The 27,210-nt window shown below is 42.1% G+C and overlaps 1 protein-coding gene across 7 annotated transcripts in view; it reads left to right on the top strand.

The window, feature by feature from the left end:
- The window catches only part of LOC109894390 (fermitin family homolog 2), an 85,442-nt gene that overhangs the window by 19,647 nt on the left and 38,585 nt on the right, over positions 1-27,210 (top strand). For all 7 annotated transcript variants that reach the window (XM_031828797.1, XM_031828795.1, XM_031828791.1 and 4 more), the window contains exon 3: positions 21,396-21,629. In XM_031828797.1, the coding sequence (XP_031684657.1) occupies positions 21,396-21,629 (234 nt within the window). The remainder of the gene's footprint in view (positions 1-21,395; positions 21,630-27,210) is intronic.

Here is a 27,210-nt window from a genome sequence, read left to right as displayed (position 1 = left end):
TTACCTTTGAAGAACTTCGGATGTTTTCAATGAGGAGACTCTCAGTTAGATAGCAAATGTTCAGTTTTTCCAAAAATATTATTTGTGTAGGAGAAATCGCTCCGTTTTGTTCATCACGTTTGGCCAAGAAAAAAAAAACGAAAATTCAGTCATTACAACAAACTTTTTTCCAAATTAACTCCATAATATCGACAGAAACATGGCAAACGTTGTTTAGAATCAATCCTCAAGGTGTTTTTCACATATCTATTCGATGATAAGTCACTCGTGGCAGTTTTGGTTTCTCCTCTGTTCAAAATGGAAAAATGCACGCACCTGGAGATTACGCAATAGTTTCGACGGAGGACACTGAGCGGACACCTGGTAAATGTAGTCTCTTACGGTCAATTTTCCAATGATATGCCTACAAATATGTCACAATGCTGCAAACACCTTGGGGAAACGACAGAAAGTGTAGGCTCTCTCCTTGCGCATTCACAGCCATATAAGGATACATTGGAACACAGCGCCTCAAATCTGGCTCACTTCCTGTATGACATTTCATCTTGGTTTCGCCTGCAGCATTAGTTCTGTGGCACTCACAGACAATATCTTTGCAGTTTTGGAAACGTCAGTGTTTTCTTTCCAAAGCTGTCAATTATATGCATAGTTGAGCATCTTTTCGTGACAAAATATCTTGTTTAAAACGGGAACGTTTTTCATCCAAAAATGAAATACTGCCCCCAGAGGTTCAAGAGGTTAATTGAGTATTTTATAAATTAAAGGTCAAATGTAATAAGATATATAACAGTAAATCTGTAATGATGCCACACAACATTGCACTATTTTTTTTATCAAGGCAAGTGCTTCATTAGAGTTTCATTATAAATGAAAAAAGTAATGCAAGAATCTAGGCAATAATGCAGCAATATGCAAAACCTATGAAACTAACTTATGAGCTCCCATGTCTGTCCATTGTAAGGTTTCCATCTATCACAGACATCTCCATTGAAGTACATGATTGTCAGCCACTTCTGTTGAGCTCAGTGAGTGCCTCTCACTTGTCTATGAGTGGAGTCTTGTGTTTGCTGAAACTCCTCTCACAGTTGACTGGGAAGTAGATGTAGGGCATTGACACTTCTGCAACTCTTGGGAATCTTGCACTCAGGCCCCTCCAGGAATCGGCAAGTTCCACTTGGCAAGCAGGTGAGGGCTCCCTGGACACAGCTGATAGGCAATCCATTCTTCACTGAGCTCTGTTGATGGGCTTGCCATGGGTTTCAGTTGTGTGTGTGTGTGTGTGTGTGTGTGTGTGTGTGTAGGCTTCAATCTGCTTTTTCATGTCTGGAGCCTGCCTAGGATCAAACACACTAGCCAGCTTGTAGTCCTTTCTGGCTGGATATGTGTCCCAGTGCTTTAAGAACTTTGAAGGCCAAGTGGAATGCATCATGGAGATGGTCAAGCAACACCTTCCTCTCTCCAATCCCCATCTTTCTCAATAGCTCATCTGTCTTGACACCATATCCACATGTTTTTGCTATTCCATTCACTAGACATTGTATGCAGACACTGCTGTTGGACGGTGGGTTCCTTCCAGGATTGACATAGCTGTCATCAGTTTGGAGCATCCCTCTGAGATGGTTAGCTTAACAGTGAGGGCCAGCACCTTCTCTGTTACCAGCTGACTGAGGATGTTTGACTGCCTGGGATGACTTTTCTGCAAGCTCACCCATCTTCTCTTTCTGGCAGGCATCTTGAATAAGGCAGATCTCATCCATGTCACAAGTGATGCAACTTCAGAGAAGTATTTGTAGTGCTGCCAGGTCTCACACACCAGATTGATGACATGGCAGAGACCGGTTACATGGACATTGTTGGGCATCACTCCTTTCAGAACCTACTTGTATGCCTTCAGGCAGTAGGAGGCCTTATCTGTGACCACTGCCCACGCATCTTTCAGGTTCAGATCGTTGCTGTGGAGGGAGGCTAGTATAGCTTGGGAAAACGTTGAGTAGTTGCATCCGTCCATGAACATGACATCCACCAGAAAGTACTGGTTTTCAACACCCGCAATGAAAGATGATGATAAACTTTGTTTTAGCCTAAAATAAATTGTGACAATAAGTGTTATTTCAAGTGTAAACACCCCCCCCCTCAAAACACCCCAATCAAAAACAGAATTATTTATCTAGGCCTACTCGTCTGTAATGTTATAATTTACGTTACTACAATAATTTGGCCTACTTTAGATTTTTAAAAAAAATATCTGCCAAATTCTGGAAAATTCTGCAATATTCCACGTTTTACAGTTGATTCCATTTTTATTACCAAATTCCGCGAAGCCGTCCGCGTTTTGAAATACGTTACAGCATTGTTGCGTTAGGCATTGGTTTAATTGAAATGTTTTCCTTGATGATGATGATGATGATGATCGGGACCTGTTAGTGGTAGTTGTGTGATAACTGCACTGTAACTTAGTTTGAAAGAATAAAAGTTAATCTGTTTTTTTCTTTGTCTCAATTTTGTTAAAACATTTAATTGGTAACACCTCTAGTCACCACCTCTCTAATCAGCTTCCTCGTATCATATATAACTTTTGTGACATGAAAATCATAGCACTATTTACGCTATAGATAGTATCAGCAACTAGGAGTACAATAAAAGACTGCTAAATGCCATACTACTACATACGATGTACAGTTAAGCTAATGGAATGACTGTCTCTCAGCTGGTCAACATTGACCTACTCTGTTCCCTCCCCCTACTCCAAAGACAGTCAGGGTATATTTACAAAAAGGAGCTCATGTTATAGCAGGCAATGCGGTTGAATGTTGCCATAATATCTATTTACTTGATTCGATAATGAATTTTATGTTGCAACTTTGCACATTGCCACACTAGTGGTACATTATGATACTATTTGGCCATTTTATATGTGACTCAAATGGCTGCTTTTAAAATGAATATACAGTAAAATACATTCTACCTGTGTTCTGGATGTGAAGTGTTGTCAATGTTTTTCCAATAGAAGTCAGTGAGCTGGAGGCCATGAGGGGAGGACAGCCATGTTGTATGTGATAACATTCTGCTCGCCTCACACCACTAGTCTACACCTGAGAAGTCAGTCGCCAGGGAAACGCACGCCAGGGCACAGCGTGATGTGACCAAACCTAACCCAGGGTGTAATGATGTCATCGGCCAACTACAAACCTGTGTGTGTGTGTGTAAGATGTTGCACATGAATATGTTTGTTGCTATGAATATAATGTGTGTGTAAGAAACGGTCTTGGAAAGGCTTAATCCATTACAGAGCCATCAGGAATGGAGCAGAGCCGTCATGTTTCTCTGGAGAGGCAGAATAATCCTAGAGCTCTAGGTTTGCCATGAGGAGATTCAGATAATTTAAGGCCATTGGGTTCACTGGGCCTGATTCTGGGCCTTACTCTAAGGCTTCTTATCAAGTTAATCTCTGGTCCTAGATCCGTCTTCTACAGACATGAGACTGTTGTTGCTATTCTTTAACCACTAAGTTATAATGTAGTTTGTGACGGTCAGTTAGGGTTGCATCAGTCAATAGGCACAAAATGGGAGGTGGTTCTACTTGAGGTTGTTCAATGTTAATTTGAACGTTTTTGCCACTTGGCTTTGACCCTTCTGACATGACACAGGCTGAAATGGTCAATGTGTAGGCTATGTTTTGAAATGGAAATATCTGGCTTGTCACAAATGTCAGAATAGCTTATGTCTACTTTTATGGGCATTGTAAACTCCAACAGAAAGCGTGTGACTTCTAGCTTGGCAGCTGCCAACATGTGACAGGATAATGTACTTCCCTCTATCCCACTCCTTTCTCACTTTCGCTCTCCCTCCCTCTCTCTCTCCTGTCATAAGGCTGGGCAATATGGCCTAAACTATATATAGATTTTTTTTTTCACACGTATGGGTGATTCACGATATACGGAATCTTATTACGTTTTCTCTAAACAAGCTTTTTTGGACAATTTTAAAGCTCAATTCACTGCATTTACCTAGGCTAAATATAAGCCTAGAACCGCAAGACCCACAAATATTGAAACTATTTTGATAAAATAATTAAACCTTTTTTGCAATAATTACTGATCTGGCTTTTAAGTCTATGAAAAAATGCCATTTTGTTACAAATTTTACCAGAACAATGCACATCCAGTAATAATGACCAACTTGTTGTTGCAGGCATTATAGAACATTAACACAGGTCTATCATTCATGCTCAAGCCCACGTGGTAGTGAGTAGACAGCTAATCTTTATATTTCAAGTCAAGCCTACTTGAATCTATTTACTTGCTGACAAGGTAGAACAATTAAACTATTCTCAATATACCATATCGTTTGAATAGTCTCCAACTGTTTGAACCACTACCACTAACATGCCCACTACCATGTGGGCATGTTCACTTTAAGATATTGAAATCAAGATGATTATTTCATTTAGTAGGATCTGCTCTGTAAAACATTTGAGTTGAGACCATCTTCAGTGCATTCGGAAAGTGTTTAGATCCCTTGACATTTTCCACATTTTGTTACATTACAACCTTCTTCTATAATGGATTTGGAAAACTGAAATATCACATTTACAAAAGTATTCAAACCCACTACCATGTGGGCATGTTCACTTTAAGATATTGAAATCAAGATGATTATTTCATTTAGTAGGATCTGCTCTGTAAAACATTTGAGTTGAGACAACCTTTCTAACACCCTTTTTCAGTTATTGTTTATTTCAGTAAAATAATAGCGTTTCGGTGTCTATATGACCAATTTAGTTTGTTCTTGTGTGGATAGGGGGAGGGGGGGCGCAATGCAAATACTCTGGGTAGCCTTTTGATTAGGTGTTCAGGAGTCTTATGACTTTGGGGCTGAAGCTGTTAAGAAGCCTCTTGGACCTAGACTTGGCGCTCCACTACCGCTTGCTGTGGGGTAGCGGAGAGAACAGTCTATGACTAGGGTGGCTGGAGTCTTTGACAATTTTTAGGGCCTTCCTCTGACACTGCCTGGTATAGAGGTCCTGGATGGCAGGAAGCTTGGCCCCAGTGATGTACAGGGCCGTTCGCACTACCCTCTGTAGTGCCTTGCGGTCGGAGGCCGAGCAGTTGCCATACAAGGCAGGGATGCAAACAGTCAGGATGCTCTCGATGGTACAGCTGTAGAACCTTTTGAGGATCTGAGGACCCATGCCAAATCTTTTCTCCTGAAGGGGAATAGGTTTTGTTGTGCCCTCTTAATGACCGTCTTGGTGTGCTTGGACCATGTTGGTGATGTGGACACCAAGGAACTTCAAGCTCTCAACCTGCTCCACTGCAGCCTCGTCGATGAGGATTCGGGGTGTGCTCGGTCCTCTTTTTCCTGTAGTCCACAATCATCTCCTTTGTCTTGATCACGTTGAGAGAGAGAGAGGTTGTTGTCCTGGCACCACACGGCCAGGTCTCTGACCACTTCCCTATAGGCTGTCTTGTCGTTGTCAGTGATCAGGCCTACCACCCTTATGTCATCGGCAAACTTAATGATGGTGTTGGAGTTGTGCCTAGCTGTGCAGTCATGAGTGAACAGGGAGTGCAGAAGAGGACTGAGCACGCACCCCTGAGGGGCCCCCGTGTTGAGGATCATCATGGCGGATGTCTTGTTACCTACCCTTACCACTTGGGGGTGGCCCGTCAGCAAGTCCCGGATCCAGTTGCAGAGGGAGGTGTTCAGTCCCAGGGTCCTTAGCATATTGGTGAGCTTTGAGGGCACTATGGTGTTGAATGCTGAGCTGTAGTCAATGAATAGCATTCTCACATAGGTGTTCCTTTTGTCCAGGTGGAAATGGGCAGTGTGGAGTGCAATAGAGATCGTATCATCTTTGGATCTGTTGGGGCGGTGTGCAAATTGGAGCTGGTCTAGGGTTTATGGGATGATGGTGTTGATGTGAACCATGACCAGCCTTTCAAAGCAACTTCTTGGCTACAGACGTGAGTGATACTGGTCTGTAGTCATTTAGGCAAGGTTACCTTAGTGTTCTTGGGCACAGGCCCACACTTTGGAGAACTTGCACAATTGGTGGCTGACTAAATACTTTTCTGCCCCACTGTATGTACATAAAAATATATGAGTGATGGTACAGAACGGCATAGGCAAGATGCAGTAGATGGTATAGAGTACAGTATATACATATGAGATGAGTAATGTAGGGTAAGTAAGTATTGTTTAAAGTGGCTAGTGATACATTTTTTTACATCAATTTTTGCATTATTAAAGTGGCTGGAGTTGAGTCAGTATGTTGGCAGCAGCCATTCAATGTTAGTGGTGGCTGTTTAACTGATGGCCTTGAGATAGAAGCTGTTTTTCAGTCTTTCGGTCCCTGCTTTGATGCACCTGTACTGACCTCGCCTTCTGGATGATAGCGGGGTGAACAGGCAGTGGCTCGGGTGGTGTAGGTGTCCTTGATGATCTTGATGGCCTTCCTGTGACATCGGGTGGTGTAGGTGTCCTGGAGGGCAGGTAGTTTGCCTCCGGTGATGCGTTGTGCAGACCTCACTACCCTCTGGAGAGCCTTACGGTTGTGGGCGGAGCAGTTGCCGTACCAGGCAGTGATGCAGCCCGACAGGATGCTCTCGATTGTGCATATGTAAAAGTTTGAGTGCTTTTGGTGACAAGCCAAGCCTCCTGAGGTTGAAGAGACGCTGCTGCGCCTTCTTCACCACGCTGTCTGTGTGGGTGGACCAATTCATAAATTCATGTTTATGCCGACGAACTTAACTTACTACTGTCCCGTCGATGTGGATAGGGGGGTGCTCCCTCTGCTGTTTCCTGAAGTCCATGATCATCTCCTTTGTTTTGTTGACAGTGAGTGTGAGGCTATTTTCCTGACACCACACTCCGAGGGCCCTCACCTCCTCCCTGTAGGCCGTCTTGTCGTTGTTGGTAATCAAGCCTACTACTGTAGTGTCGTCTGTAAACTTGATGATTGAGTTGGAGGCGTGCATGGCCAAACAGTTGTGGGTGAACAGGGAGTACAGGAGAGGGCTCAGAATGCACCCCTTGTGGGGCCCCAGGGTGGAGATCTACCCTCACCACATGGGGGCGTCCCGTCAGGAAGTCCAGTACCCAGTTGCACAGGGCGGGGTCGAGACCCAGGGTTTCGAGCTTGATGACTAGTTTGGAGGGTACTATGGTGTTAAATGCTGAGCTGTAGTCGATGAATAGCATTCTCACATAGGTATTCCTCTTGTCCAGATGGGTAGGGCAGTGTGCAGTGTGGTTGCGATTGTGGCGTCTGTGGACCTATTGGGGCAGTAAGCAAATTGGAGTGGGTCTAGAGTGTCAGGTAGGGTGGAGGTGATATGGTCCTTGACTAGTCTCTCAAAGCACTTCATGATGACGGAAGTGAGTGCTACGGGGTGGCAGTCGTTTAGCTCTGTTACCTTAGCTTTCTTGGGAACAGGTGCAATGGTGGCCCTCTTGAAGTATGTGGGAACAGCAGACTGGGATAAGGATTGATTGAATATGTCCTTAAACACACCAGCCAGCTGGTCTGCGCATGATCTGAGGACGCGGCTGGGGATGCCGTCTGGGCCTGCAGCCTTGCGAGGGTTAACACGTTTAAATGTTTTACTCACGTCGGCTGCAGTGAAGGAGAGTCCGCAGGTTTTGGTAGCAGGCCGAGGCACTGTATTGTCCTCAAAGCGAGCAAAGAAGTTGTTTAGTCTGTGTGGGAGCAAGACAACCTGGTCTGCGAAGGGGCTGGTTTTCTTTTTGTAATCCGTGATTGACTGTAGACCCTGCTACATACCTTGTGTCTTAGCTGTTGAATTGCGACTCTACTTTGTCTCTATACTGACGCTTACTGACCAGCCTTGCCCTGGTTAAAAGCAGTGGTTTGCGCTTTCAATTTCGCTCAAATGCTGCCATCAATCCACGGTTTCTGGTTTGGGAATGTTTTAATAGTTGCTGTGGGTACGACATCGCTGATGCACTTTCTAATAAACTCGCTCACCGAATCAGCGTATTCATCAATGTTATTTGACGCAGTGCGGAACATATCCCAATCCACGTGATCGAAACAATCTTGAAGCGTTGAATCAGATTGGTCGGACCAGCATTGAACAGACCTGAGCGCGGGAGCTTCCTGTTTTTGTCTCTGTCTATAGGCTGGGAGCAACAAAATGGAGTCGTGGTCAGGGGAGGGCTGAATGCAGCCTCAGGATATGTGGTTTCCAGTTTACATCGTCAAATAAAGTTTGTTCAGTGATTATAATCAAAGAGAATTCTCTTGGTTGATAATGCGGTTGACATTTGTGAGGAATTCTAAGTCGGGTGAACAGAAGGACTTGAGTTCCTGTATGTTATGATCACAACACGTCTCGTTAATCATAAGGCATACACCCCCTGCCCCTCTTACCAGAAAGATGCTTGTTTCTGTCGGCGCGATGCGTGAAGAAACCAGCTGGCTGTACCGACTCCGATAGCATGTCTCTAGGGAGCCATGTTTCCGTGAAGCAAAGAACGTTAGTCTCTTGTGTCTCTCTGGAATGCTACCCTTGCTCGGATTTCAGCAACCTTGTGGTCAAGAGACTGGACATTGGCGAATAGTATGCTCGGGAGCGGTGCACGATGTGCCCGTCTCCGGAGCCTGACCAGAAAACCGCTTCGTCTGCCCCTTTTACGGTGACGTTGTTTTGGTTCGCAGGCTGGAATCCCATCAATTGTCCTGGGTGGTGGGCTAAACAGAGGATCCGCTTCAGGAAAGTCGTATTCCTGGTCGTAATGACTGTGAGTTGACGTTGCTCTTATATCCAGTAGTTCCTCCCGACTGTATGTTATAAACCTAAGATTACCTGGGGTACCAATGTAAGAAATAAAAGGTAAATAAACAAAATACTGCATCGTTTCCCAGGAACTTGAAGCGAGGTGGCCGTCTCTGTCAGCGCCGGAAGTAATCCATTTCAGTGTGGGGACCATGTCATCGATTCTATTTTTGATGAAGCCAGTGACTGATGTGGCGTACTCCTCAATGCCATCGGCATATGATCTTGGAACAAGATTTTGGTGCTTTTGGTGCCTCTATACTTAGTACTGTATCTAGAAACATATCATTACTGTTTTTTTTCTCCCCTTTTTTTTGTTAAAAACAAGCATAGCCTACCCTCTTAATGAAGACTGTTTTTCTTTTTGTCCTGCCCAATGTAATCAAGTAGGCAAAATAAGACCATTGATAGTGTTTTGCTCGTGAGACTGTTTGGAAATAAACCTTAATCACCAAAGCTTTATTAAAATATAATTTTTGAGAAGAGCAAAACAGTGAGCTGACGTTACTTATTTTTGATCTATGTTTTGAAGGCAGGCCTACATTATTTTAGCCATGCTTTGGATGTGCATAAAACCCCCTCCATTATGTGTCTAGACCTATCATGAAACGAGAGAACCTTGTATTTAAAGTTATTTTCCTGTAACACATTTTTTTTTTTTTTTAAACCCATGCACTCCGTATGCTACCCTTACCCTAGGCCTACTATAGCGCATTGTTGTTGATTCAGACTTCGTTATCTTTTTTTTATCCTGCCATTTGATTTATTGTTGAAAAAACAGTACTCGTTTTTTATTTTTTATTAGAATGAATCATTCTGGTTTTATCGTGAGAACGTCCGTGGTGCGCATGCAATGCAACTTCTGGAGATGTGTGAATGCGATCATTAAGATGATTCCAATATGTACAGTACCAGTAAAAAGTTTGGACACACCTACTCATTCCAGGATTTCTTTATTTTTACTATTTTCTACATTGTAGAATAATAGGGAAGACATCAAAACTATGAAATAGCACATGGAATCATGTAGGAACCCAAAAAGTGTTAAACAAAGTAGCCACCCTTTGCCTTGATGACGGCTTTGCACTCTCTTGGTATTCTCTCAACCAGATTGTGTCCCACTGTATGTATGAAATTAGTTTTGATTTAGTGTGGACCATTATCATGCACCTGTCTCCACAACAGGGGCAGGGGAAAAAATACATGTAATCTATGTACTCGAATAGAGGATAGTTTTCATGCCAGCCACGTAGGCTATACTCTAATCAAATCAAATGTATTTATATAGCCCTTTGTACATCAGCTGATATCTCAAAGTGCTGTGCAGAAACCCAGCCTAAAACCCCAAACAATGCATGTGTAGAAACTCCTGTTGTAAAGCTCCTTAATGTGCTTAATATTAGGAAAGTTGAGAAATAAATATAGTAGGCCTAGCCTATAGAAAGCTGATGGGATGCTCTGTTAAAAAGAGGCCACGAATAGAATTATTGCGCAACATGAGCTCATGGGCACTCATGGAGTGTTTTGATTTGATTTTTGACTACATTTGCATTTATGTCAGTATGATTAGATGGACAATAGATAGCAAATTTGGTAGGATACTTATGACCACCAGCTGCATCGGAGCTTAGAGAAGCGTAGTTACCATGACTAAGTGGTCACGTGGAATTTGACTGCAGTCATGACTTGTGACTGCCGGTGTGGCCCCACTTGAGAAAATGTTCCTTGAATGTTTTGCTGCACCTATTAGAGAGCTCTTTGTTTACACCTATTCAGCATCGTTCACACTCCCTTAAGCCTTAGCCCCACCCATATATTTAAGGATTCACATGTGAGACCATGTGCTAAACTGAGTGTAAGGTAGTGTAGTAAAAAAAGGCTGTGGTGAAAGTAGTAGCCTACGTGAACCTTTTCACATGTACTAACAAACGTGTATGATCATTCCGATTTGATCAGAACACTTATTTATAATGTTTCGATTGACGCAACAGTCTGAATTTTGAGCTAGCCACACTGTTTTTCACAAACATTTTGCACAAACACAGTCCTTACAAAGTTAAGTCCTGAATGTGACCAGTATATTTTTGGATGCAATGTTCAGACATTCACAGAAGTAGCAACAGCATACACAATCATCCAAACCAGAAATTGTAAGCTACGTTAGTCCTAGAGCTAACTGAGGAAATATTAACGTAACACAAGCGGTCATATTTAGAAACCACAATATGAATATGTTAATAGCAATTACTTTTTGTAATTGCGTCACATGTGAGCTCAACATTGACCAAAATAATTTTGTAAAACACTTTCTAGAAATCGTAAGTAATCTGATTGTAGTTTGTGCGCACCGCCATTTTTGTTATTCGCGTCAAACAAAGATAGGAGGAGACAAGATGAGATTGGTCTGTTTGCAGTATGCATGTTGAAGGGGCTGTGTCGTCTATGATCATTCACTTCACCTAATTCACTACCGGAATTTTACCCGAAAAATATGTGAACCATTCCTTCACCTCATAACATCTTTGGTCTGACATATGTTTACATGACACCCAGAATGCCTTGTATAATGTCAACAAACATGGCATCACACTTAGCTGGCAAATAGCTTAGCATTAGCTCATTATAATCAGTACAACCTTTAAAAAGTATTTTACACACGTCATAGGTGTCCATTACAATCTTCAAAACATAAATAAAGCTGTAAATACATTATGCTCCATACATACTGTATGCTATAGTAGCAACGACAACACAATATTTGATAGGAATGCACACATGTCCAAAGTTATTATTTGTAAGGAAAACAACCAGGAAGGCGATGCAAGCACCAACCAGAAAATTGGCCAATTCGTGCTGGACTTAAATGTCTGCATACTTGATTTGAGGAAACATTGATAAATGTTAAACTGTTAGAAAATACAACTTGCCTATAGATAATTAACAGGCAGCACGTGTTTATTGTCCTATTTTGGAACAGTGAGTGCATTCTGACATAACGTGAATAAATACCCAACTTACGCTGGGGCGACGTATGAAAAGATGAAGGAAAAACTCCAGGTAAAAGTACACTAACTAGTCCTTGGCCTATATCCTAATCTGACTTTGGTGCAGGTCATGTTGTTCTTCACATTACCGTCTCTGGTCAACACCCACTATATCAAATAAAATCTAAGTTTATTTGTCACATGCAAAGGATACAGAAGGAATGCTACAGTGAAATGGTTACTTGCATATTTACATAGTAACAATATGAAAAAAATTGTCCCGATAAAAACATTGTATAATTATTAGATGACGCTTACCCAGACACACTTCATTTGAAAGATATGCTATAACCACCGCTAGCCACATCAAGCTAAGTGGATGGGTCACTGTTGTGTAGACATGTTAGCTACACATGTTCATGAAATACAATAGATGGCCGTAATCACCCCCAAACACACCTGGCTTTAGTTTAGACATGTAGCTAGCGAGCTAAACAATGAACCATATTCCCAACCCACACAGTAGCAATACAAACAGATTGTCATAGCTAGCCACCATGCATGAAATTCTGTAGTAGGAATCTGCACTTAGCTAAAGCTAAAAAACTAGGTTCAATGTTAGCTAGCTAAGATTAGGATATAACTAGAAAATCAAACGGCTTTGGTAATATTCTTAATATCTCAATCAGACACAACATTAGCTAGCAAGCTAACGTTCGTTAGCTAACAGTACACTTTAACTTGCAACGAATGACTTTTTGACAAAATTAGAAACTTGCAATGTCTGAAAAATGTAGGTAAACTCGTATACATGGTTGAATGCTTCACGGCAGGCTGGTGCCCAGTTTATTAACTAAGACGTCCTGTGTCGTTTCCATTTTTTGTTTGTACTGCTTGGCCCGTCGTGTGAAATCACTCCGGTTTACACTGACCGTGTTCAGAAAGTTGTCAATCACAACTTTTTCCCACTGAACTTTGTCGATAGCGCCTGCTAAATTCAGGGCAGCAATTTTCAGAGCAGTAGCAAGACTTTTGCCGTTCTCCTTGGATAACGTTATGTCTTAGAAAAAACTGTGGTACTAAAGGGTTATCTACACATACCAAGCAGCTCATGTTATAGCCTGAAGCATACATGGCAGACCAATCTGGACTCATCTCTTATCTCAGCCAATAATGGCTAGCGGGAAGGTTCCTACCTTTTTTCTGTGGCTAAACTAACTAGGCTCGTAATTTGACAATTTTATTGATATTTACAGATACAGGTTTGTTATTAAAGCACATAAGATCACATGTTCCAGCAGGCATTTCTGCCCTATTTTTTTTTTTTACACTCAAATACCTCTCCTGTGAATTAGTGAGGTGCGTCATATGCCTAGCTTCCTGAAATGGGACACAATTAGCAAACATGGGATAAGTTGACATTTTATTTAAGCCTTTTTAACAAACTATAAGGGACTAACATTAGAATTGGAGTTGATTCCAAGACCATACCCAAAAACCTTTAATACACAACTTGAAGCAACCACACATTTAGCCATAGAGCACGTTCTGATTGGCCGGAGAGGGGCCAAGCCTCCACCCACCCAGCAACTGCGCCAATAATTGTGCTTGTGAAAATAGCAACACACCCTCGAACCTATAGCACTACTGCCCAGTGCTTAGATTGACTGATTGTTGCGTTAGGCTTGTTAAAATAGAGACCTGAAAGTGAGAAAGGGAAGGGCTTGGTTGGTTTATAAACTGTTTGTGTTAACCGCGGCAATTCCATGGTCGTGATGGTGAATGAAAAGCACTGTTTGACAGCACTTACCAATTCAAATTACTCACATTAGTACGCAGACTACGCACTCACTGTACAGAAAGATGATAGATTGATATGCGCGCGCACACACACACCTCCTTTCAGAACATGTGTCCAGAGTTCATAAAACATTATTTCTACAACCTCTCTCCATCCCTCACCACTCTTCCCAAGGACTCGGGGTCTGCATTTAATACACCCAATTACTTATCCCCCCCCATTACGTCAGACCTGGCAAGCAAGCAGGTAGCATTTTTATCTGGGAGATGTCATTGGCCCGCTCTCTTCCCTCTCTCTCCTCTTTACAGATTGAATTACCAGGTTTTTATTGAGGCTGCTTGATGGATATTTATAGGACCAGCCCTCTCCCAAGCACAGCGCAGTGATGTCATAAAATAATCATGAAAATGCTGGCCAATGGGCAGGGAGGTTGGGACAGAACCTCAGCAGCCACACAGCCCTCTGGGAAGTGGAAAGAAACTGACTCCATCTGGCGAGGGGAGAACGACTGCTGTATGTTGTATACATGTAGAGCCAAGGAGAACCGCTATAGCTACACATTGGACTGTGGTTAAGACCTACATTGCCCAATGCATAGTACTCTTGGTGCAAAAACACCAGAAATTGCTAGGTTGCATGAGGGAAATTCTGAGGATAGCTATGAAAATACACACGCGTCTATTTTCAATATCCCTTTCTCCCTCTTTCCTCAGTTCAGCCATAACCAGACTTCAGAAATATACTAGATACGTTTGTTTGGGGCAATAAAGTTATATGCCACACAGCGGAGGCATTAGAACATGCTGGTGACAACTAGACCCCACATATACACTCTCCTGAATAGAAAGCGTGTAATGTTTACAGTCAAGTGCCAAGATAACCCACATAGATAAACACTCCAAAGCAACAGCTTGACAAACAACTCCCTTACCTGCACAACACCGTCATCCATTCATCCAGACCAGTGGTTCCCAAACTTTTTATAGTCCCGTACCCCTTCCATAATTCAACCTCTAGCAGTGAACCCCCTCTAGCACCAGAGTCGGCGCACTCTCAAATGTTGTTTTTTGCCTAGTGAGTTTTTGTGACAACCCGGCTCGTGGGGAGAGCTCTTCTAGGACCAGAGCACAAATAATAATAATCAATAATTTTGCTATATCGCATTTGACATTGTCCGTAAGCTAGAATTAATTTCCACACAAAAAAATCCTACAATGATATAAAGACTTGTGTGTTGTTAATGCAGACAGAGAAGAGCTCCAACTTCTTAATCATAGCCTCAATTTTGTCCTGCACATTGAATATAGTTGCGGAGAGTCCCTGTAATCCTAGATTCAGATCATTCAGGCGAGAAAAAACATCACCCAGATAGGCCAGTCGTGTGAGAAACTCATCATCATGCAAGCGGTCAGACAAGTGAAAATGATGGTCAGTAAAGAAAAATGTAAGCTCATCTCTCAATTTAAAAGAAATGTATCAATACTTTGATAACCAACGCACTTCTGTATGTTGTAAAAGCGTTACATGGTCGCTCCCCATATCATTGCAAAGTGCAGAAAATACATGAGAGTTCAGGGGCCTTGCTTTAACAAAGCTAACCGATTTCACTATAGTGTCCAAAACGTATGTCAAGCTTTCAGGCATTCCTTTGGCAGAAATAGCCTCTTGGTGGATGCTACAGTGCAACTGCTTGTAACGTGCGTTACCACTCCACTATGTCTCCCTGTCATGGCTTTTGCGGCATCAGTACAGATACCAACACATCTTGACCATCAAAGTCCATTTGATGTCACAAAGCTGTCCAGTACTTAAAAGGATGTCTTCCTTAATTGACACCCCATAAACGTAACGGACATATACCAGTAGCTGTGCCAGGCCCGCCATGTCTGTTGACTCATCCAGCTGTAACGCATATAATTCACTGGCTTGTATGCGAAGCAGTAATTGACTCAAAACGATGTCATGCCACTGATGCATCGTGAAAGTGTTGTTGTTCGATGAAGGCCTTGTCTATCTCGTTTTTTGGGCCTTTCCCCCCAGCATTGTCCCAGCCAAATCCACAGCAGCAGGAAGAATTAAGCCCTCCACAATAGTATGGGGCTTGCCTGTCCTAGCCACTCGGTAGCTCACCATATGAGACGCTTGTAGCCCCTTCTAATTAATGGTATCTGTTGCTTTTATACATGTCTTACTACTCGAATGTCATCTTTATTCTCGCTCAAAAAGCTCCCATGGCTTGTTTTTCAAATTGTCATGTTTCTAAATGTCTGCATTCTAAATGTCTGCAAGGTTTCCCGTGAGAGTAACGGTTAATGTGATTGGATGGGACTTATTTGACTAGGCTTATCTGTATTTGACATTGTATTGTTATTTCGCTGAACATTAGATGGTTTAATTTTATGTTTGGCAGTGAAACGAGGCTACTCAGGCGAGGAATAAAACCTCACCCAAAAAAAACCTGTTGGAAAATATAAATGGACTGTTTGGAAAATAAAGAATTTCTGTAATGTTTATTTTTACATTTCAATCACTTTTATTTGTACCCCAGTTTGGGAATACCTGACCCAGAACTATCACAATATTATCCTACACAATATTATAGTATCTGAAGCAGTTTACACTGAGATGCTGTTTTCTCTCTACTTTTGCCTCATCTTAATCTGAAATCACTAGACCTCAGCCAGTTTGGTTAGGTTTGCTAACAGTCAGTAGTTGGGTTCAGTGCACACTGTAAATTCACCCACGTCACTCACCTGTAAGAGTGATTTAAGGTTGTCAACAAAGCACAGTATGCCCACTACCTTGCCTGAGGTTGCCATGGCACCCAACTCTGGATTTGAAAGGCAGAAGCTGTGCAGAATGAATCAGAAGTAGGTTCTTGTTTAATGTGCCGATGTATGAGACTGCTTAGCCATAACCAGTTAGCTCGTGTCATACAGAACAAATATTTCTGGACTCTCCCTTGGTAGTTTGGATTGGAAATTATATTCGCTGATGGACTAGCCTACAAATCCTGAATATTAAGTAGATTATAGTGCACTTAAAGTATTCAGACAACTTGATTGGAATCCACCTGTGGTAAATTCAATTGATTAGAAATGATTTGGAAAGGCACACACCTGTCTGTATAAGGTCCCACAGTTGACAGTGCATGTCAGAGCAAAAACCAAGCCATGAGGTCAAATTAATTGTCCATAGAAAAGACAGGATTGTGCCGAGGCACAGATCTGGGGAAGGGTAGCAAAAAAATGTGTGCAGCATTGAAGTTCCCCAAGAACACAGTGGCCTCCATCTTTCTTAAATGGAAGAAGTTTAGAACCCCCAAGACTTCCTAGAGCTGGCTGACCGGTCAAACTGAGCAATCGGGGGAGGAGGGCGTTGGTCAGGATGGTGACCAAGAACCTGATGGTTACTCTGACAGAGTTCATCTGTGGAGATGGTCTGATGAAACCAAGATTGATTTCAATGGCCTGAATGCCAAGCGTCAAGTCTGGAGGAAGCCTGGCACCATCCCTACGGTGAAGCATTGTGGTGGCAGCATCATGCTGTGGGGATGTTTTTCAGCAGTAGGGACTGGGAGACTAGTCAGAATCAAGGGAAAGATGAATGTCAAGTTAACCCTGTTTCTTGTCTGCATCAAAGTAGCAGCCCTTATACCTAGCATCGAGCATGGTGGCTACACAGTAAAGAGGCGCAGAGAGAATGCCACCGAATTGCTTGTTCACAGCCTCTTGTAGAGAACATTTGAGAGTTTTAACCCCACGGTATGTGTCGGAAGTTTTGTTGAGCAGGTTTTTCAATGCCATGACAGAGGGTATCACTTCTGCTGCAGACGCAGTTGAGCTTATTTCTCTAGTCAGTTGTTTGAATGACGCTAGAAGTGTGTTCATGTTAACAAGTTTCAAACATGTTCTTAAATGCCATTAAAATGGCAGCAACGGTATGAGAACCAGCATATTCTTGAACATGCAATACAGCTTTCCTCAGTAGGAAATCCTTGTCGACCCACTGCTGTCAGACTCTGCATGCGCATGGGGCTGACATCTCTGGTCCAAATGTCCATCATGAAGCTAATAGCAGTGACGCTCATAGCAAGTAGCTCATGAATGTGCGTTTCAACAATATTGTGTAACTCCGGTAGGTCAACATCTGAAAAATAGTGCCTACTTCGTAGTGTATATCGGTGCTCGACCAGTCGGCGAAAGCCAACATCATCCACGACCGAGAGCGGTTGATTGTCCAGGGCAATGAATTATCTTGGCTTTAATGGCTTTTGCCTTTTGAGTTTATCTGAAATGTTCTTACTCTTTCAAATGACTGCTGGACTTGAACTTGTTTAGTTGTTGGAAGTGTGCCCTTAGTATGTTTCTGCTTTTGTTCTGTGGAACTCTGTATTTTCCTTGGTGTCATTACATGAGGTGTGATACAAACCTGGATCATTATCACGCACCTGAATCAAAACGGGGCAGCGGGAAAAAATATATGTAATCTATGAACTTAAATAGCGAATGGAGGACTCTTTTCCCTGTGGTTCATTTTCATGCCAGCCTGGTAGTCTATACTCATGTTGTAAATATAAGCAATGTGCTTAATATCAGGAAAGTTGAGAAATAAATATACTAGGCCCTGCCTATAGAAAGATGATGGGATCCTCTTTTTATAAGCGGCCACCAGTCTGTTTTCTTAAGCAATTGCATAACCTATAGAAATGTTGTGCAACATGAGCTCATGGGCACTCATGGAGTGTTTGATTAGATGTTTGCATTGATGTCAAAGTGATTAGAGAGACAATAGAATGCTGAGTACCAGGCAGTTAGCAAGTTGGGTAGGCTACTAATGACCAGCAGCAGCATCAGAGCTTGGAGAAGCCTAATTACAGTGACTAAATGGTCACGTGGAATTTGACTGCCTTCATGACTTGTGACTGTCAGTGTGGTGGGTAATACGGTCACCGCAACAGCTCTAAACGTAACAAAATGTGGAAAGGATCTAGGTCTGAATACTTTCCAAATGCACTGTAAGTACTCTAAATGAGCATCATACAGATGACTCCCTTCAGGTAGTCATAATTATAATGGTAGCTTTCCTACACAGCGGCGTGCTCTAAAATAATGACCCTCCCAAAGTCTAGGCTATTCCCTCTAAACGGACAAAACCATGTTTCTAACCACAACCACCTTTTTTATTAATCGAAGAGGGATTAGAATGCCACAACACAGCAGTGGGTCCCAACCTACTATATAGGGTCATACTGCTCTAAAACGTCAGAATTGAGTCATCTTAAGGGTCTGTGATGATGATGATGATGATGATGACTCAGTGATATTCTAGAAATGGAAATAACGTGGAGGTGTGGCCCCTGGAAAGACTGACTGGATCAATGTCATAGTCCACTAGAAACAGTGACTCAGTGCTTCACTCAATGCTTCCAGGAGAGAAGGGGGTGGGTGAAAGGAGGGGGAGAGGGGTGGGGGATGGGATGGGACACCACTCAGGAGAGTGTCTTTCTGGACGTGTGCCAGAGTGACTATGTCGTTGCTGTAGGGAACATCCGCTGATACGCCCGTTAATGTTGTCTGTGATTTTTTTCCCAGCACAATCTCACAATGGTTACGTCATGATTACTTGTCTTACACACACACACACACACGTACGCTTAGTGGTATGACATCCGTTTGAATCTGCAAAAATCAGTAGATACTTGAAGTGCTTGATCCCCGATATGTCTGCATCAGAAGTGTAAACCGTGCTATATTCCCCATGTATCCCAGTGCCATCAGATATGATATCCATTCTTCCACTGCCAATATGTGGGTCTTAAGGAACAGTACAGGCTGTCCATCTTTCACCTGTGAGTGGTAGCATGAAAACATTTTTTCTCTGCTCCTGGGCTCTAAGGTATTAGAGGTTCAAAGGGAAAACAGCCTCAGAAAGCAGGTCATCACAATACTGCATTTGGAATAGAAAGCAAAGTAATCTCTTAACCAGCTGCTTTCAGTTCCCTCAAATCCCTGTGCTTTTCACATTCTCTATGAAGACAGCGCTCAAAGGGGACACACTTATATCCCTTCATACTATAACTTTTTTCCACACTTTTTTTTCTCTTCCTTATATTTGAAAGCTATTGCCGGCATGAAAGCCAACACTTTTATTTCCCCCAAACGACCTAGTAATAATTTTGTTAACGTTCTGCCTACTGCTTAGTATGGAAGGTAGGAGCAATGCTGAGGCGACATTGGCAAGCATTATGCTCTTAAACTCTTGATGGTTGCTAGGCAGCGCCAGTTAACCATCCTCCTGCCAGTTCTAAATGTTGCAAGCACTTCACATAGCCCACCACTAAGCATGTGTCCTTACCCACACCTGGATGGATCCATAAAGAATTACTGTGGGAATACATATCAGTGAATGGCAATTGAAGGCATGTATTCAATTGTTGCTTACTGAAACTCCCAAAGTCATCCAATCCTTGTAATATATTTAAAGCAATAGTCTACCCGTGTGTGTGGTCAACTAGAGGATGATTTCAGCACTGTTTTGATTGGGACTGCCCAATCACACTGCTTTGAGACAATTGTGGGGACTCGTCTTGATAAATCAATAAATGTCAGATTTTTGTTGTTTGGATATTGGTTAGGCTACAATTAGGTTGGGGAAATGTTAGTTGAGGTGAGAGCTGCCCATGGTCATCTTGTCTAGTGGGCTCAAACATTTTTCCATGTTATTTAGTTTAACAAGTAGAATATTTTGCTTTTCACTCAGTCGTTTAGTAGCCTAGACATACTCTCAACCAAAAGCATGTGACTTAACTGACTGGTCTGATAATCAATGTGATTTTGTTAAACTGAATCTCTGTCTTTATAGGCTATTTGGTTAATTGGTTTCTGACTGGGAAAATAAGTGGAGGTGAGGTGGCATAGCTCATCGATCACTGATCAAAAACATTTAGCATGCAATAATGTAGCCTAAATCAAGTGTACTGTAGGCCTATTGATTTCATTTGGATGGCGCAGCAATGACTGCACAGGCCCTGAACAGGTCTAATTAAACTCAAAATATGCTATTTTATTATTTTTGAAAATGTTTTGTATTATGTTTCTTAGGACATGCATAAATTAATTAATACATTTTATTTTTGATGGTGTATATTCTCAATGGATTTATTCAAATGCATAAATCCTATGTGAAAGCAGTATTACAGAAAAAAACGCACACACCCAGGTCCAATGTCATTGTTTTGAACCCGTCAAACAGTCTACTGGGAGGTGAGGGGTTTTGGGTGGCATGTCTCTGGCATTACTGGGATCACTGTGTGACTCTGGAACAAAGAGGGAGTTTTGAACCTGATATCCCCACAGTGTCACGTAAACAGCAGGCTTCTTTCACACTCTTCTCCTCCCTTTGAGTTCCCTCTTGAAATAATCCAGGAGCCTTCACTCTCTCAACCTCACCCACCTGGTCCTAAATGTGTTCCATCAATCTGTCAGTGACACACAGATGTTTCTCCTTTCATTTGCATTGTCTTGATTTTAGTTGTACCATAATTCAATTAATGAGGACTGTTGGCTTTAGTGTCATCGGTTTAGTATAAATCTAGTAGTTTGGCCATAGGCAGGACATGAATGAATTCCATACACAGTACAGTTTTGTGTTACTCAACTCTTTTGATAGTTATGAAACAGACAACTAAACTGACATCGAGTTTGTTTCTGGTCACTGACATCCAGTTTATTTTTGTTCTGGCCACTGTATCAAACTAATAAATGTAGTGATGGTTACTGACAAACTAATACTCTCTCCTCCCATCAGATGTGAAGAAGGACTGGTCGGACCACGCCCTGTGGTGGGAGAAGAAGAAGACGTGGCTCCTGAAGACCCACTGGACCCTGGACAAGTATGGTATCCAGGCAGACGCCCGGCTCCTCTTCACCCCCCAGCACAAGCTGCTGCGCCTGCAGCTGCCCAACATGAAGCACATGAAGGTCAAGGTCAACTTCTCTGACCGCGTCTTCAAGGCCGTGTCCGACATCTGCAAGACTTTCAGTAAGTCAGATGTTTTGTCAACTCTAACTATAATGCACCTATCCTACCAAAGGGTCCTGTATAGTCTACAGTGTATACTCTTTCTATAAGGTGGGTTGAGCATGATGGTACCTCCTTTCGTCCACTCTAACCTTGCCATAATACGCTTGCTATTTTTTAGATGAACTACCGGAAGTGTTCTCTACCTCCAATCTAGTCTGCTGCTCTTTTTCCCTTTCAGGCTTTTGTTGTGTTTATCCAACAGAGCCTGAGCTATCAGATATCAGCTCTCACTTCACCACCACTTCTGACAGGTGACTGTTCAGGCACCTTGACTCTGCTAGACCTGTCCTTGGAATAGCGCTGTCTGTTGACTAAACAGGATTGAGACTGATAAACTCTGCTAAACCTATCTAGCACAGCGTAATGACTCACACGTTCTGAGATGGATATTATCTCACACACACACATTAGTGTCCAGATTTAGCCCTCGAGGCCCTGCCCCCTGACGAGCACTGAGGTCAGACACCCCTCTATTGATATCTGCCCCTGGCCCTGTCAGCTAGAGTTCAGAGGAAAACACAAGTCTCATTTGATTTGATTTATTAGGATCCCCGGCTATACTTCCTGGGGTCCAAACGGGGAACAAAACACAACAAATATATAATATACAGTGCCTTCAGAAAGTATTCACACCCTTAAGGCTTTTATGTTGTTACAGCCTGAATTTAAAATGGATTACATTTAGATTTTTTTGTTGCTGGCCTACACCCAATACACCATAATGTCAGTGGAATTATGTTTTTCAAAATGTTTACAAATGAATAAAAGCTGACATGTCTTGAGTCATTAAGTATTCAACCCCTTTTGTAATGACAATCCTAAATAAGTTCAGTAACAATGTGCTTAACAAGTCGCATAGTAAGTTGGATGGACTCACACTGTGTGCCTGATTTTGTTTAACATGATCCCTTTGAGCATGGTGAAGTTATTAATTACACTTTGGATGGTGTATCAATACACCCAGTCTTTACAAACATACAGGCATCCTTCCTAACTCAGTTGCCTGAGATGAAGAAAACTGCTCAGGGATTTCACCATGAGGCCAATGTTGACTTTAAAGCAGTTCGTTTAATGGCTGTGATGGGAGAACTGAGGATGGATCAACAACAATGTAGTTACTCCACAATACAAACCTAAATGGCAAAGGGAAAAGGAAGCCTGTATAGATTAAAACATATTCTAAAACATGCACCAGTTTGCAATAAGGCACGAAAGTAATACTGCTAAAAATGTGTCAAAGCAATACACTTTTTGTCCTGAATAGAAAGTGTTATGTTTGGGGCATATCCAATACAACACATTACTGATTACCACTCTTCATATGTTCAAGCATAGTGGTGGATACATCATATTATGGGTATGCTTGTAATTGTTAAAGACTGGGAAGTTTTTCAGGTTAAAAACATTTATGGAATGGACCTAAGCACAGGCAAAATCCTAGAGGAAAATATGGTTGTCTGCTTTCCACCAGACGATTGGAAATGAATTCACCTTTCAGCAGAACAATAACCTAAAACACAAGGCCAAATCTACACTAGTTGCTTATCAAGAAGACAGTGAATGTTCCTGAGTGGCCGAGTTAGTTTTTTTCAGGTCTATCACAAGACCTGAAAAAGGTTTTCTAGCAATGATCAACAACCAATTTGACAGAGCTTGAACATTTTTGAAAATAATAATGGGCCAATGTTGCACAATCCAGGTCTGGAATTATCTAAGTAAGTAAGACTCTGGGTAAGTAAGACTCTGGGTAAGTAAGACTCTGGGTAAGTAAGACTCTGGGTAAGTAAGACTCTGGGTAAGTAAGACTCTGGGTAAGTAAGACTCTGGGTAAGTAAGACTCTGGGTAAGTAAGACTCTGGGTAGGTAAGCTGTAATCGCTGCCAAAGGTGCTTCTACAAAGTATTGATTCAGGGGTGTGTATACTTATCTAAAAAAAAATTTTTTTTCATTTTCAATACATTTGCACAAATGTCTAAAAACAAGTTTTCACTTTGTCATTATGGGATATTGTGTGTAGAAAAAAATAGCTTTAATCAGTTTTGAATTCAGGCTGTAACACAATGTGGAATAAGTCAAAGGGTATGAATATTTTCTGAAGGCACTGTGTAATATAATATACATAACACTATATAATCATCTGTTTCTGCCTCACGCTTCAGAAACAGGAGATGGCCAAGGCTTGTGCAATGCCACTTACCTACATAATACAGTGCAAATTACAATACAAAATAAATAAAAATGGCAGTCTCTTCAGTCCCTGTTGTGCGGTAAGGTGTTCTTTATCTATTTTTAAAAAATTTGGTTTTATTACTAGCTTGAGTTGTCAGAGTTCCATGTAGTTTCCCCAGCCTCTGTTCTGGACCTGGGGACTGTGAAGAGACCTCTGATTGCATGTCTTGTGTGGTACCGATGAGTGTCTGAACTGTGTACCAATACCCTCCTGACCCTGTAACATGGATCTCTGTCACACCTCCATGTCGGCTCCAACCAGAGCCCTCTGTCGCCACTGAAGATTGCAGCTGCAGGAGGGGAAACACTTTTTATATGAAACATTCATCAGGCACTTTCAAGGACATCTGTTCTTTTTTTCTTTTTTTTACCCTGGCCCATGTCATGTCTCAGGAGTTATGGCTACTCTACTCTTATGGTTGGCTCTACTAGGTAACACTAAAACTTTGTTTCTTATTTAGTTAAACGGGATCTTTTATTTAGAAAGGCGAAAAGAGGCCCACAATGAACTTGTATGAGTTTATTTTCTTTGAAATGAGAGTGGAAAAATAACATTTTTGATGTAGTATTAAATAAACTGAATGTGCTGGATGACTGTTGTTATTCAGAGAGAGGTGACTAACTAAATGAACAGGCTAGTAGCAGGCTCTTCTGTCCTCTAAGCTGCTCAGTCCTTGTTAGGAATGTGTCTACCTCTGCGGTAATAAATCTATTTTAGTTTTGGAGAAATTCAGGACAAATTGCTCTTGGCTGACTTGGCACGTGCCGAAGTGTCATACAATGACTTACGGTGGCTGGGAAGGAACACGCAGTGCATCTCTCTCTGCCTCTCTCATACTTACCTCACCCTTTCCTCGTTGCCTTTTAGAAGGAGAATTTATAGGGAAATTCTAGAACATTGAAGTTTTCAATCATGTCCTTCATACATGTTCACAATGACCTAGTCTCTTCTGGAACTACCGTGCCTATAGAAAGTCTACACGCCCCTTGGATTTCTTCATCTTATTTGATTTATTTCTTAAAGATTTAATGAAAAATTAACACTAGTATACCTTGATTAAATAAGTATTCACCCCCCCCCCCCCCCCCCCCCCCCCTTGATCAATAACTTTGGCAGCCATTACAGCTGTGAGTCTTCATGGGTAAGTCTGAGCCTGCCACACCTGGATTGTGCCATATTTGATTATTTTCAGAATTCTTCAAGGTCTGTAAAATTGGTTATTGATCATGGCTAGACAACCATTTTCAGGTCTTGCCATATATTTTCAAGCAGATGTATGGTCCTGTGTGGCTCAATTGGTAAAGCATGGTGTTTGCAACGCCAGGGTTGTGGGTTTGATTCCCACATGGCACTCACTACTGTAAGTCACTCTGGATACGGTTGTGTTTCGGAGGACGCATGGCTCTTGACCTTCATCTCTTCATCGCATTTCTCCTTTACCAAGATAATCCATCCATCTGACTGGTGTGGCATATCAAGAAGCTGATTAAACAGCATTATCATTACAAACAGGTGCACCTTGTGCTGGGGACAATAAAAGGCCACTCTAAAATTTGTGGTTTTGTCACACAAGACAATGGCATGCTGAAAATCTGATGATTTGATGGAGTGTGCAATTGGCATGCTGACTGCAGGAATGTCCATCAGAGCTGTTCATTTTTGAGCCACCTTGAACATCGTTTAAGAGAATTTGGCAGTACCTCCAACCGGCCTCACAACTGCAGACCACGTGTATGGAGTTCTGTGGGTGACCCTTTTGCTGATGTCAAAGTTGTCAACGGAGTGCCCCATGGTGGCACAATTTACTTTTTATCAATGGCAATTTGAACGCACAGATACCGTGAACGTGATCCTGAGGCCCATTGTCGTGCCATTCATCCACCGCCATCACCTCATGTTTCAGCATGATAATGCACGGCCCCATGTCACAAGGATCTGTACACAATTCCTGGAAGCAGAAAATGTCCCAGTTCTTCCATGTCCTGCATTCTCACCAGACATGTTACTCATTGAGCACGTTTGGGATGCTTTGGATCAACGTGTACGACAGCCTGTTCCAGTTCTCGCCAATATCCAGCAACTTCACACAGCCATTGAAGAGGAGTGGGACAACCATAGGCCACAATCAACAGCCTGATCAACTCTATGCGAAGGAGTTGTTGTGTTGCATGAGGCAAATGGGGGTCACACCAGATACGGACTGGCTTTCTGATCCACGCCTGTAACTTATTTTTAAAGATATCTGTGACCAACAGATGCATATCTGTATTCCCAGTCGTGAAATCCATAGAATAGGACCTAATAATTTTTGGGTTCAATTGACAGATTTCCTTCTATGAACGCATTTTTGTTCAATGTACATCCTCCACAGCATAATTAACTTAAACATGCTGAAAGATATATTCAATGTCTGGTAACAATAATAAATCTACCAATCACTGCAATTCTTTGAGGAATAAAAAAAAAAAGAAGCTTGCTGGTCTTTGTAGCTGAATCTGCGCTTGACATTCAATACTTGCTTTGGGGACCTTAAAGATGTACAGTGGCAAGAAAGTATGTGAACCCTTTGGAAATACCTGGATTTCTGCAGAAATTAGTCATAAAATTTGATCTGATCTTCATCTAGGTCACAATAATGGACAGGGTCTCCTTTAAACTAATAACAAAAACGATTTGTTTTCATGTCTTTATTGAACACACTGTAAACATTCACAGTGCAGGGTGAGAAGTATGTGAACCCTTGGATTTAATAACTGGTTGACCCTCCTTTTGCAGCAATAACCTCCACCAAACGTTTTCTGTAGTTGCGGATCAGACCTGCACGATGGTCAGGAGGAATGTTGGATCATTCCTCTTTACAAAACTGTTTCAGTTCAGCAATATTCTTGGGATGTCTGGTGTGAACTGCTCTCGAGGTCATGCCACAGCGTCTCAATCGGGTTGAGGTCAGGACTCTGACTGAGCCACTTCAGAAGGCGTATTCTTTCTGTTGAAGCCATTCTTTTTGTTGATTTACTTCTGAATTGTCCTGTTGCATCACCCAACTTCTGTTGCACTTCAATGGGAATTCATTTTTATGTCGATAATAGCAAGCTGTCCAGGCCCTGAGGCAGCAAAGCAGCCCCAAACTATGATGCTCTTCCATCATTCTTTAGTTGTTGGGATCAGGTTTTGATGTTGGTGTGCTATGCCTTTTTTTCACCACACATAGTGTTGTGTGTTCTTTCCAAACAGTATCGCTGTGGAATATCCAGGTGCACTCTTTGCAAACTTCAGACATTCAGCAATGTTTTTTTTCTGGACATCAGT

Source organism: Oncorhynchus kisutch, linkage group LG7 (assembly GCF_002021735.2).
Source record: "Oncorhynchus kisutch isolate 150728-3 linkage group LG7, Okis_V2, whole genome shotgun sequence".
Classification (NCBI taxonomy): Eukaryota; Metazoa; Chordata; class Actinopteri; order Salmoniformes; family Salmonidae; genus Oncorhynchus; species Oncorhynchus kisutch.
Note: the sequence above shows the minus strand (reverse complement) of the source record. Positions and strands in the feature narration are given on the sequence as shown.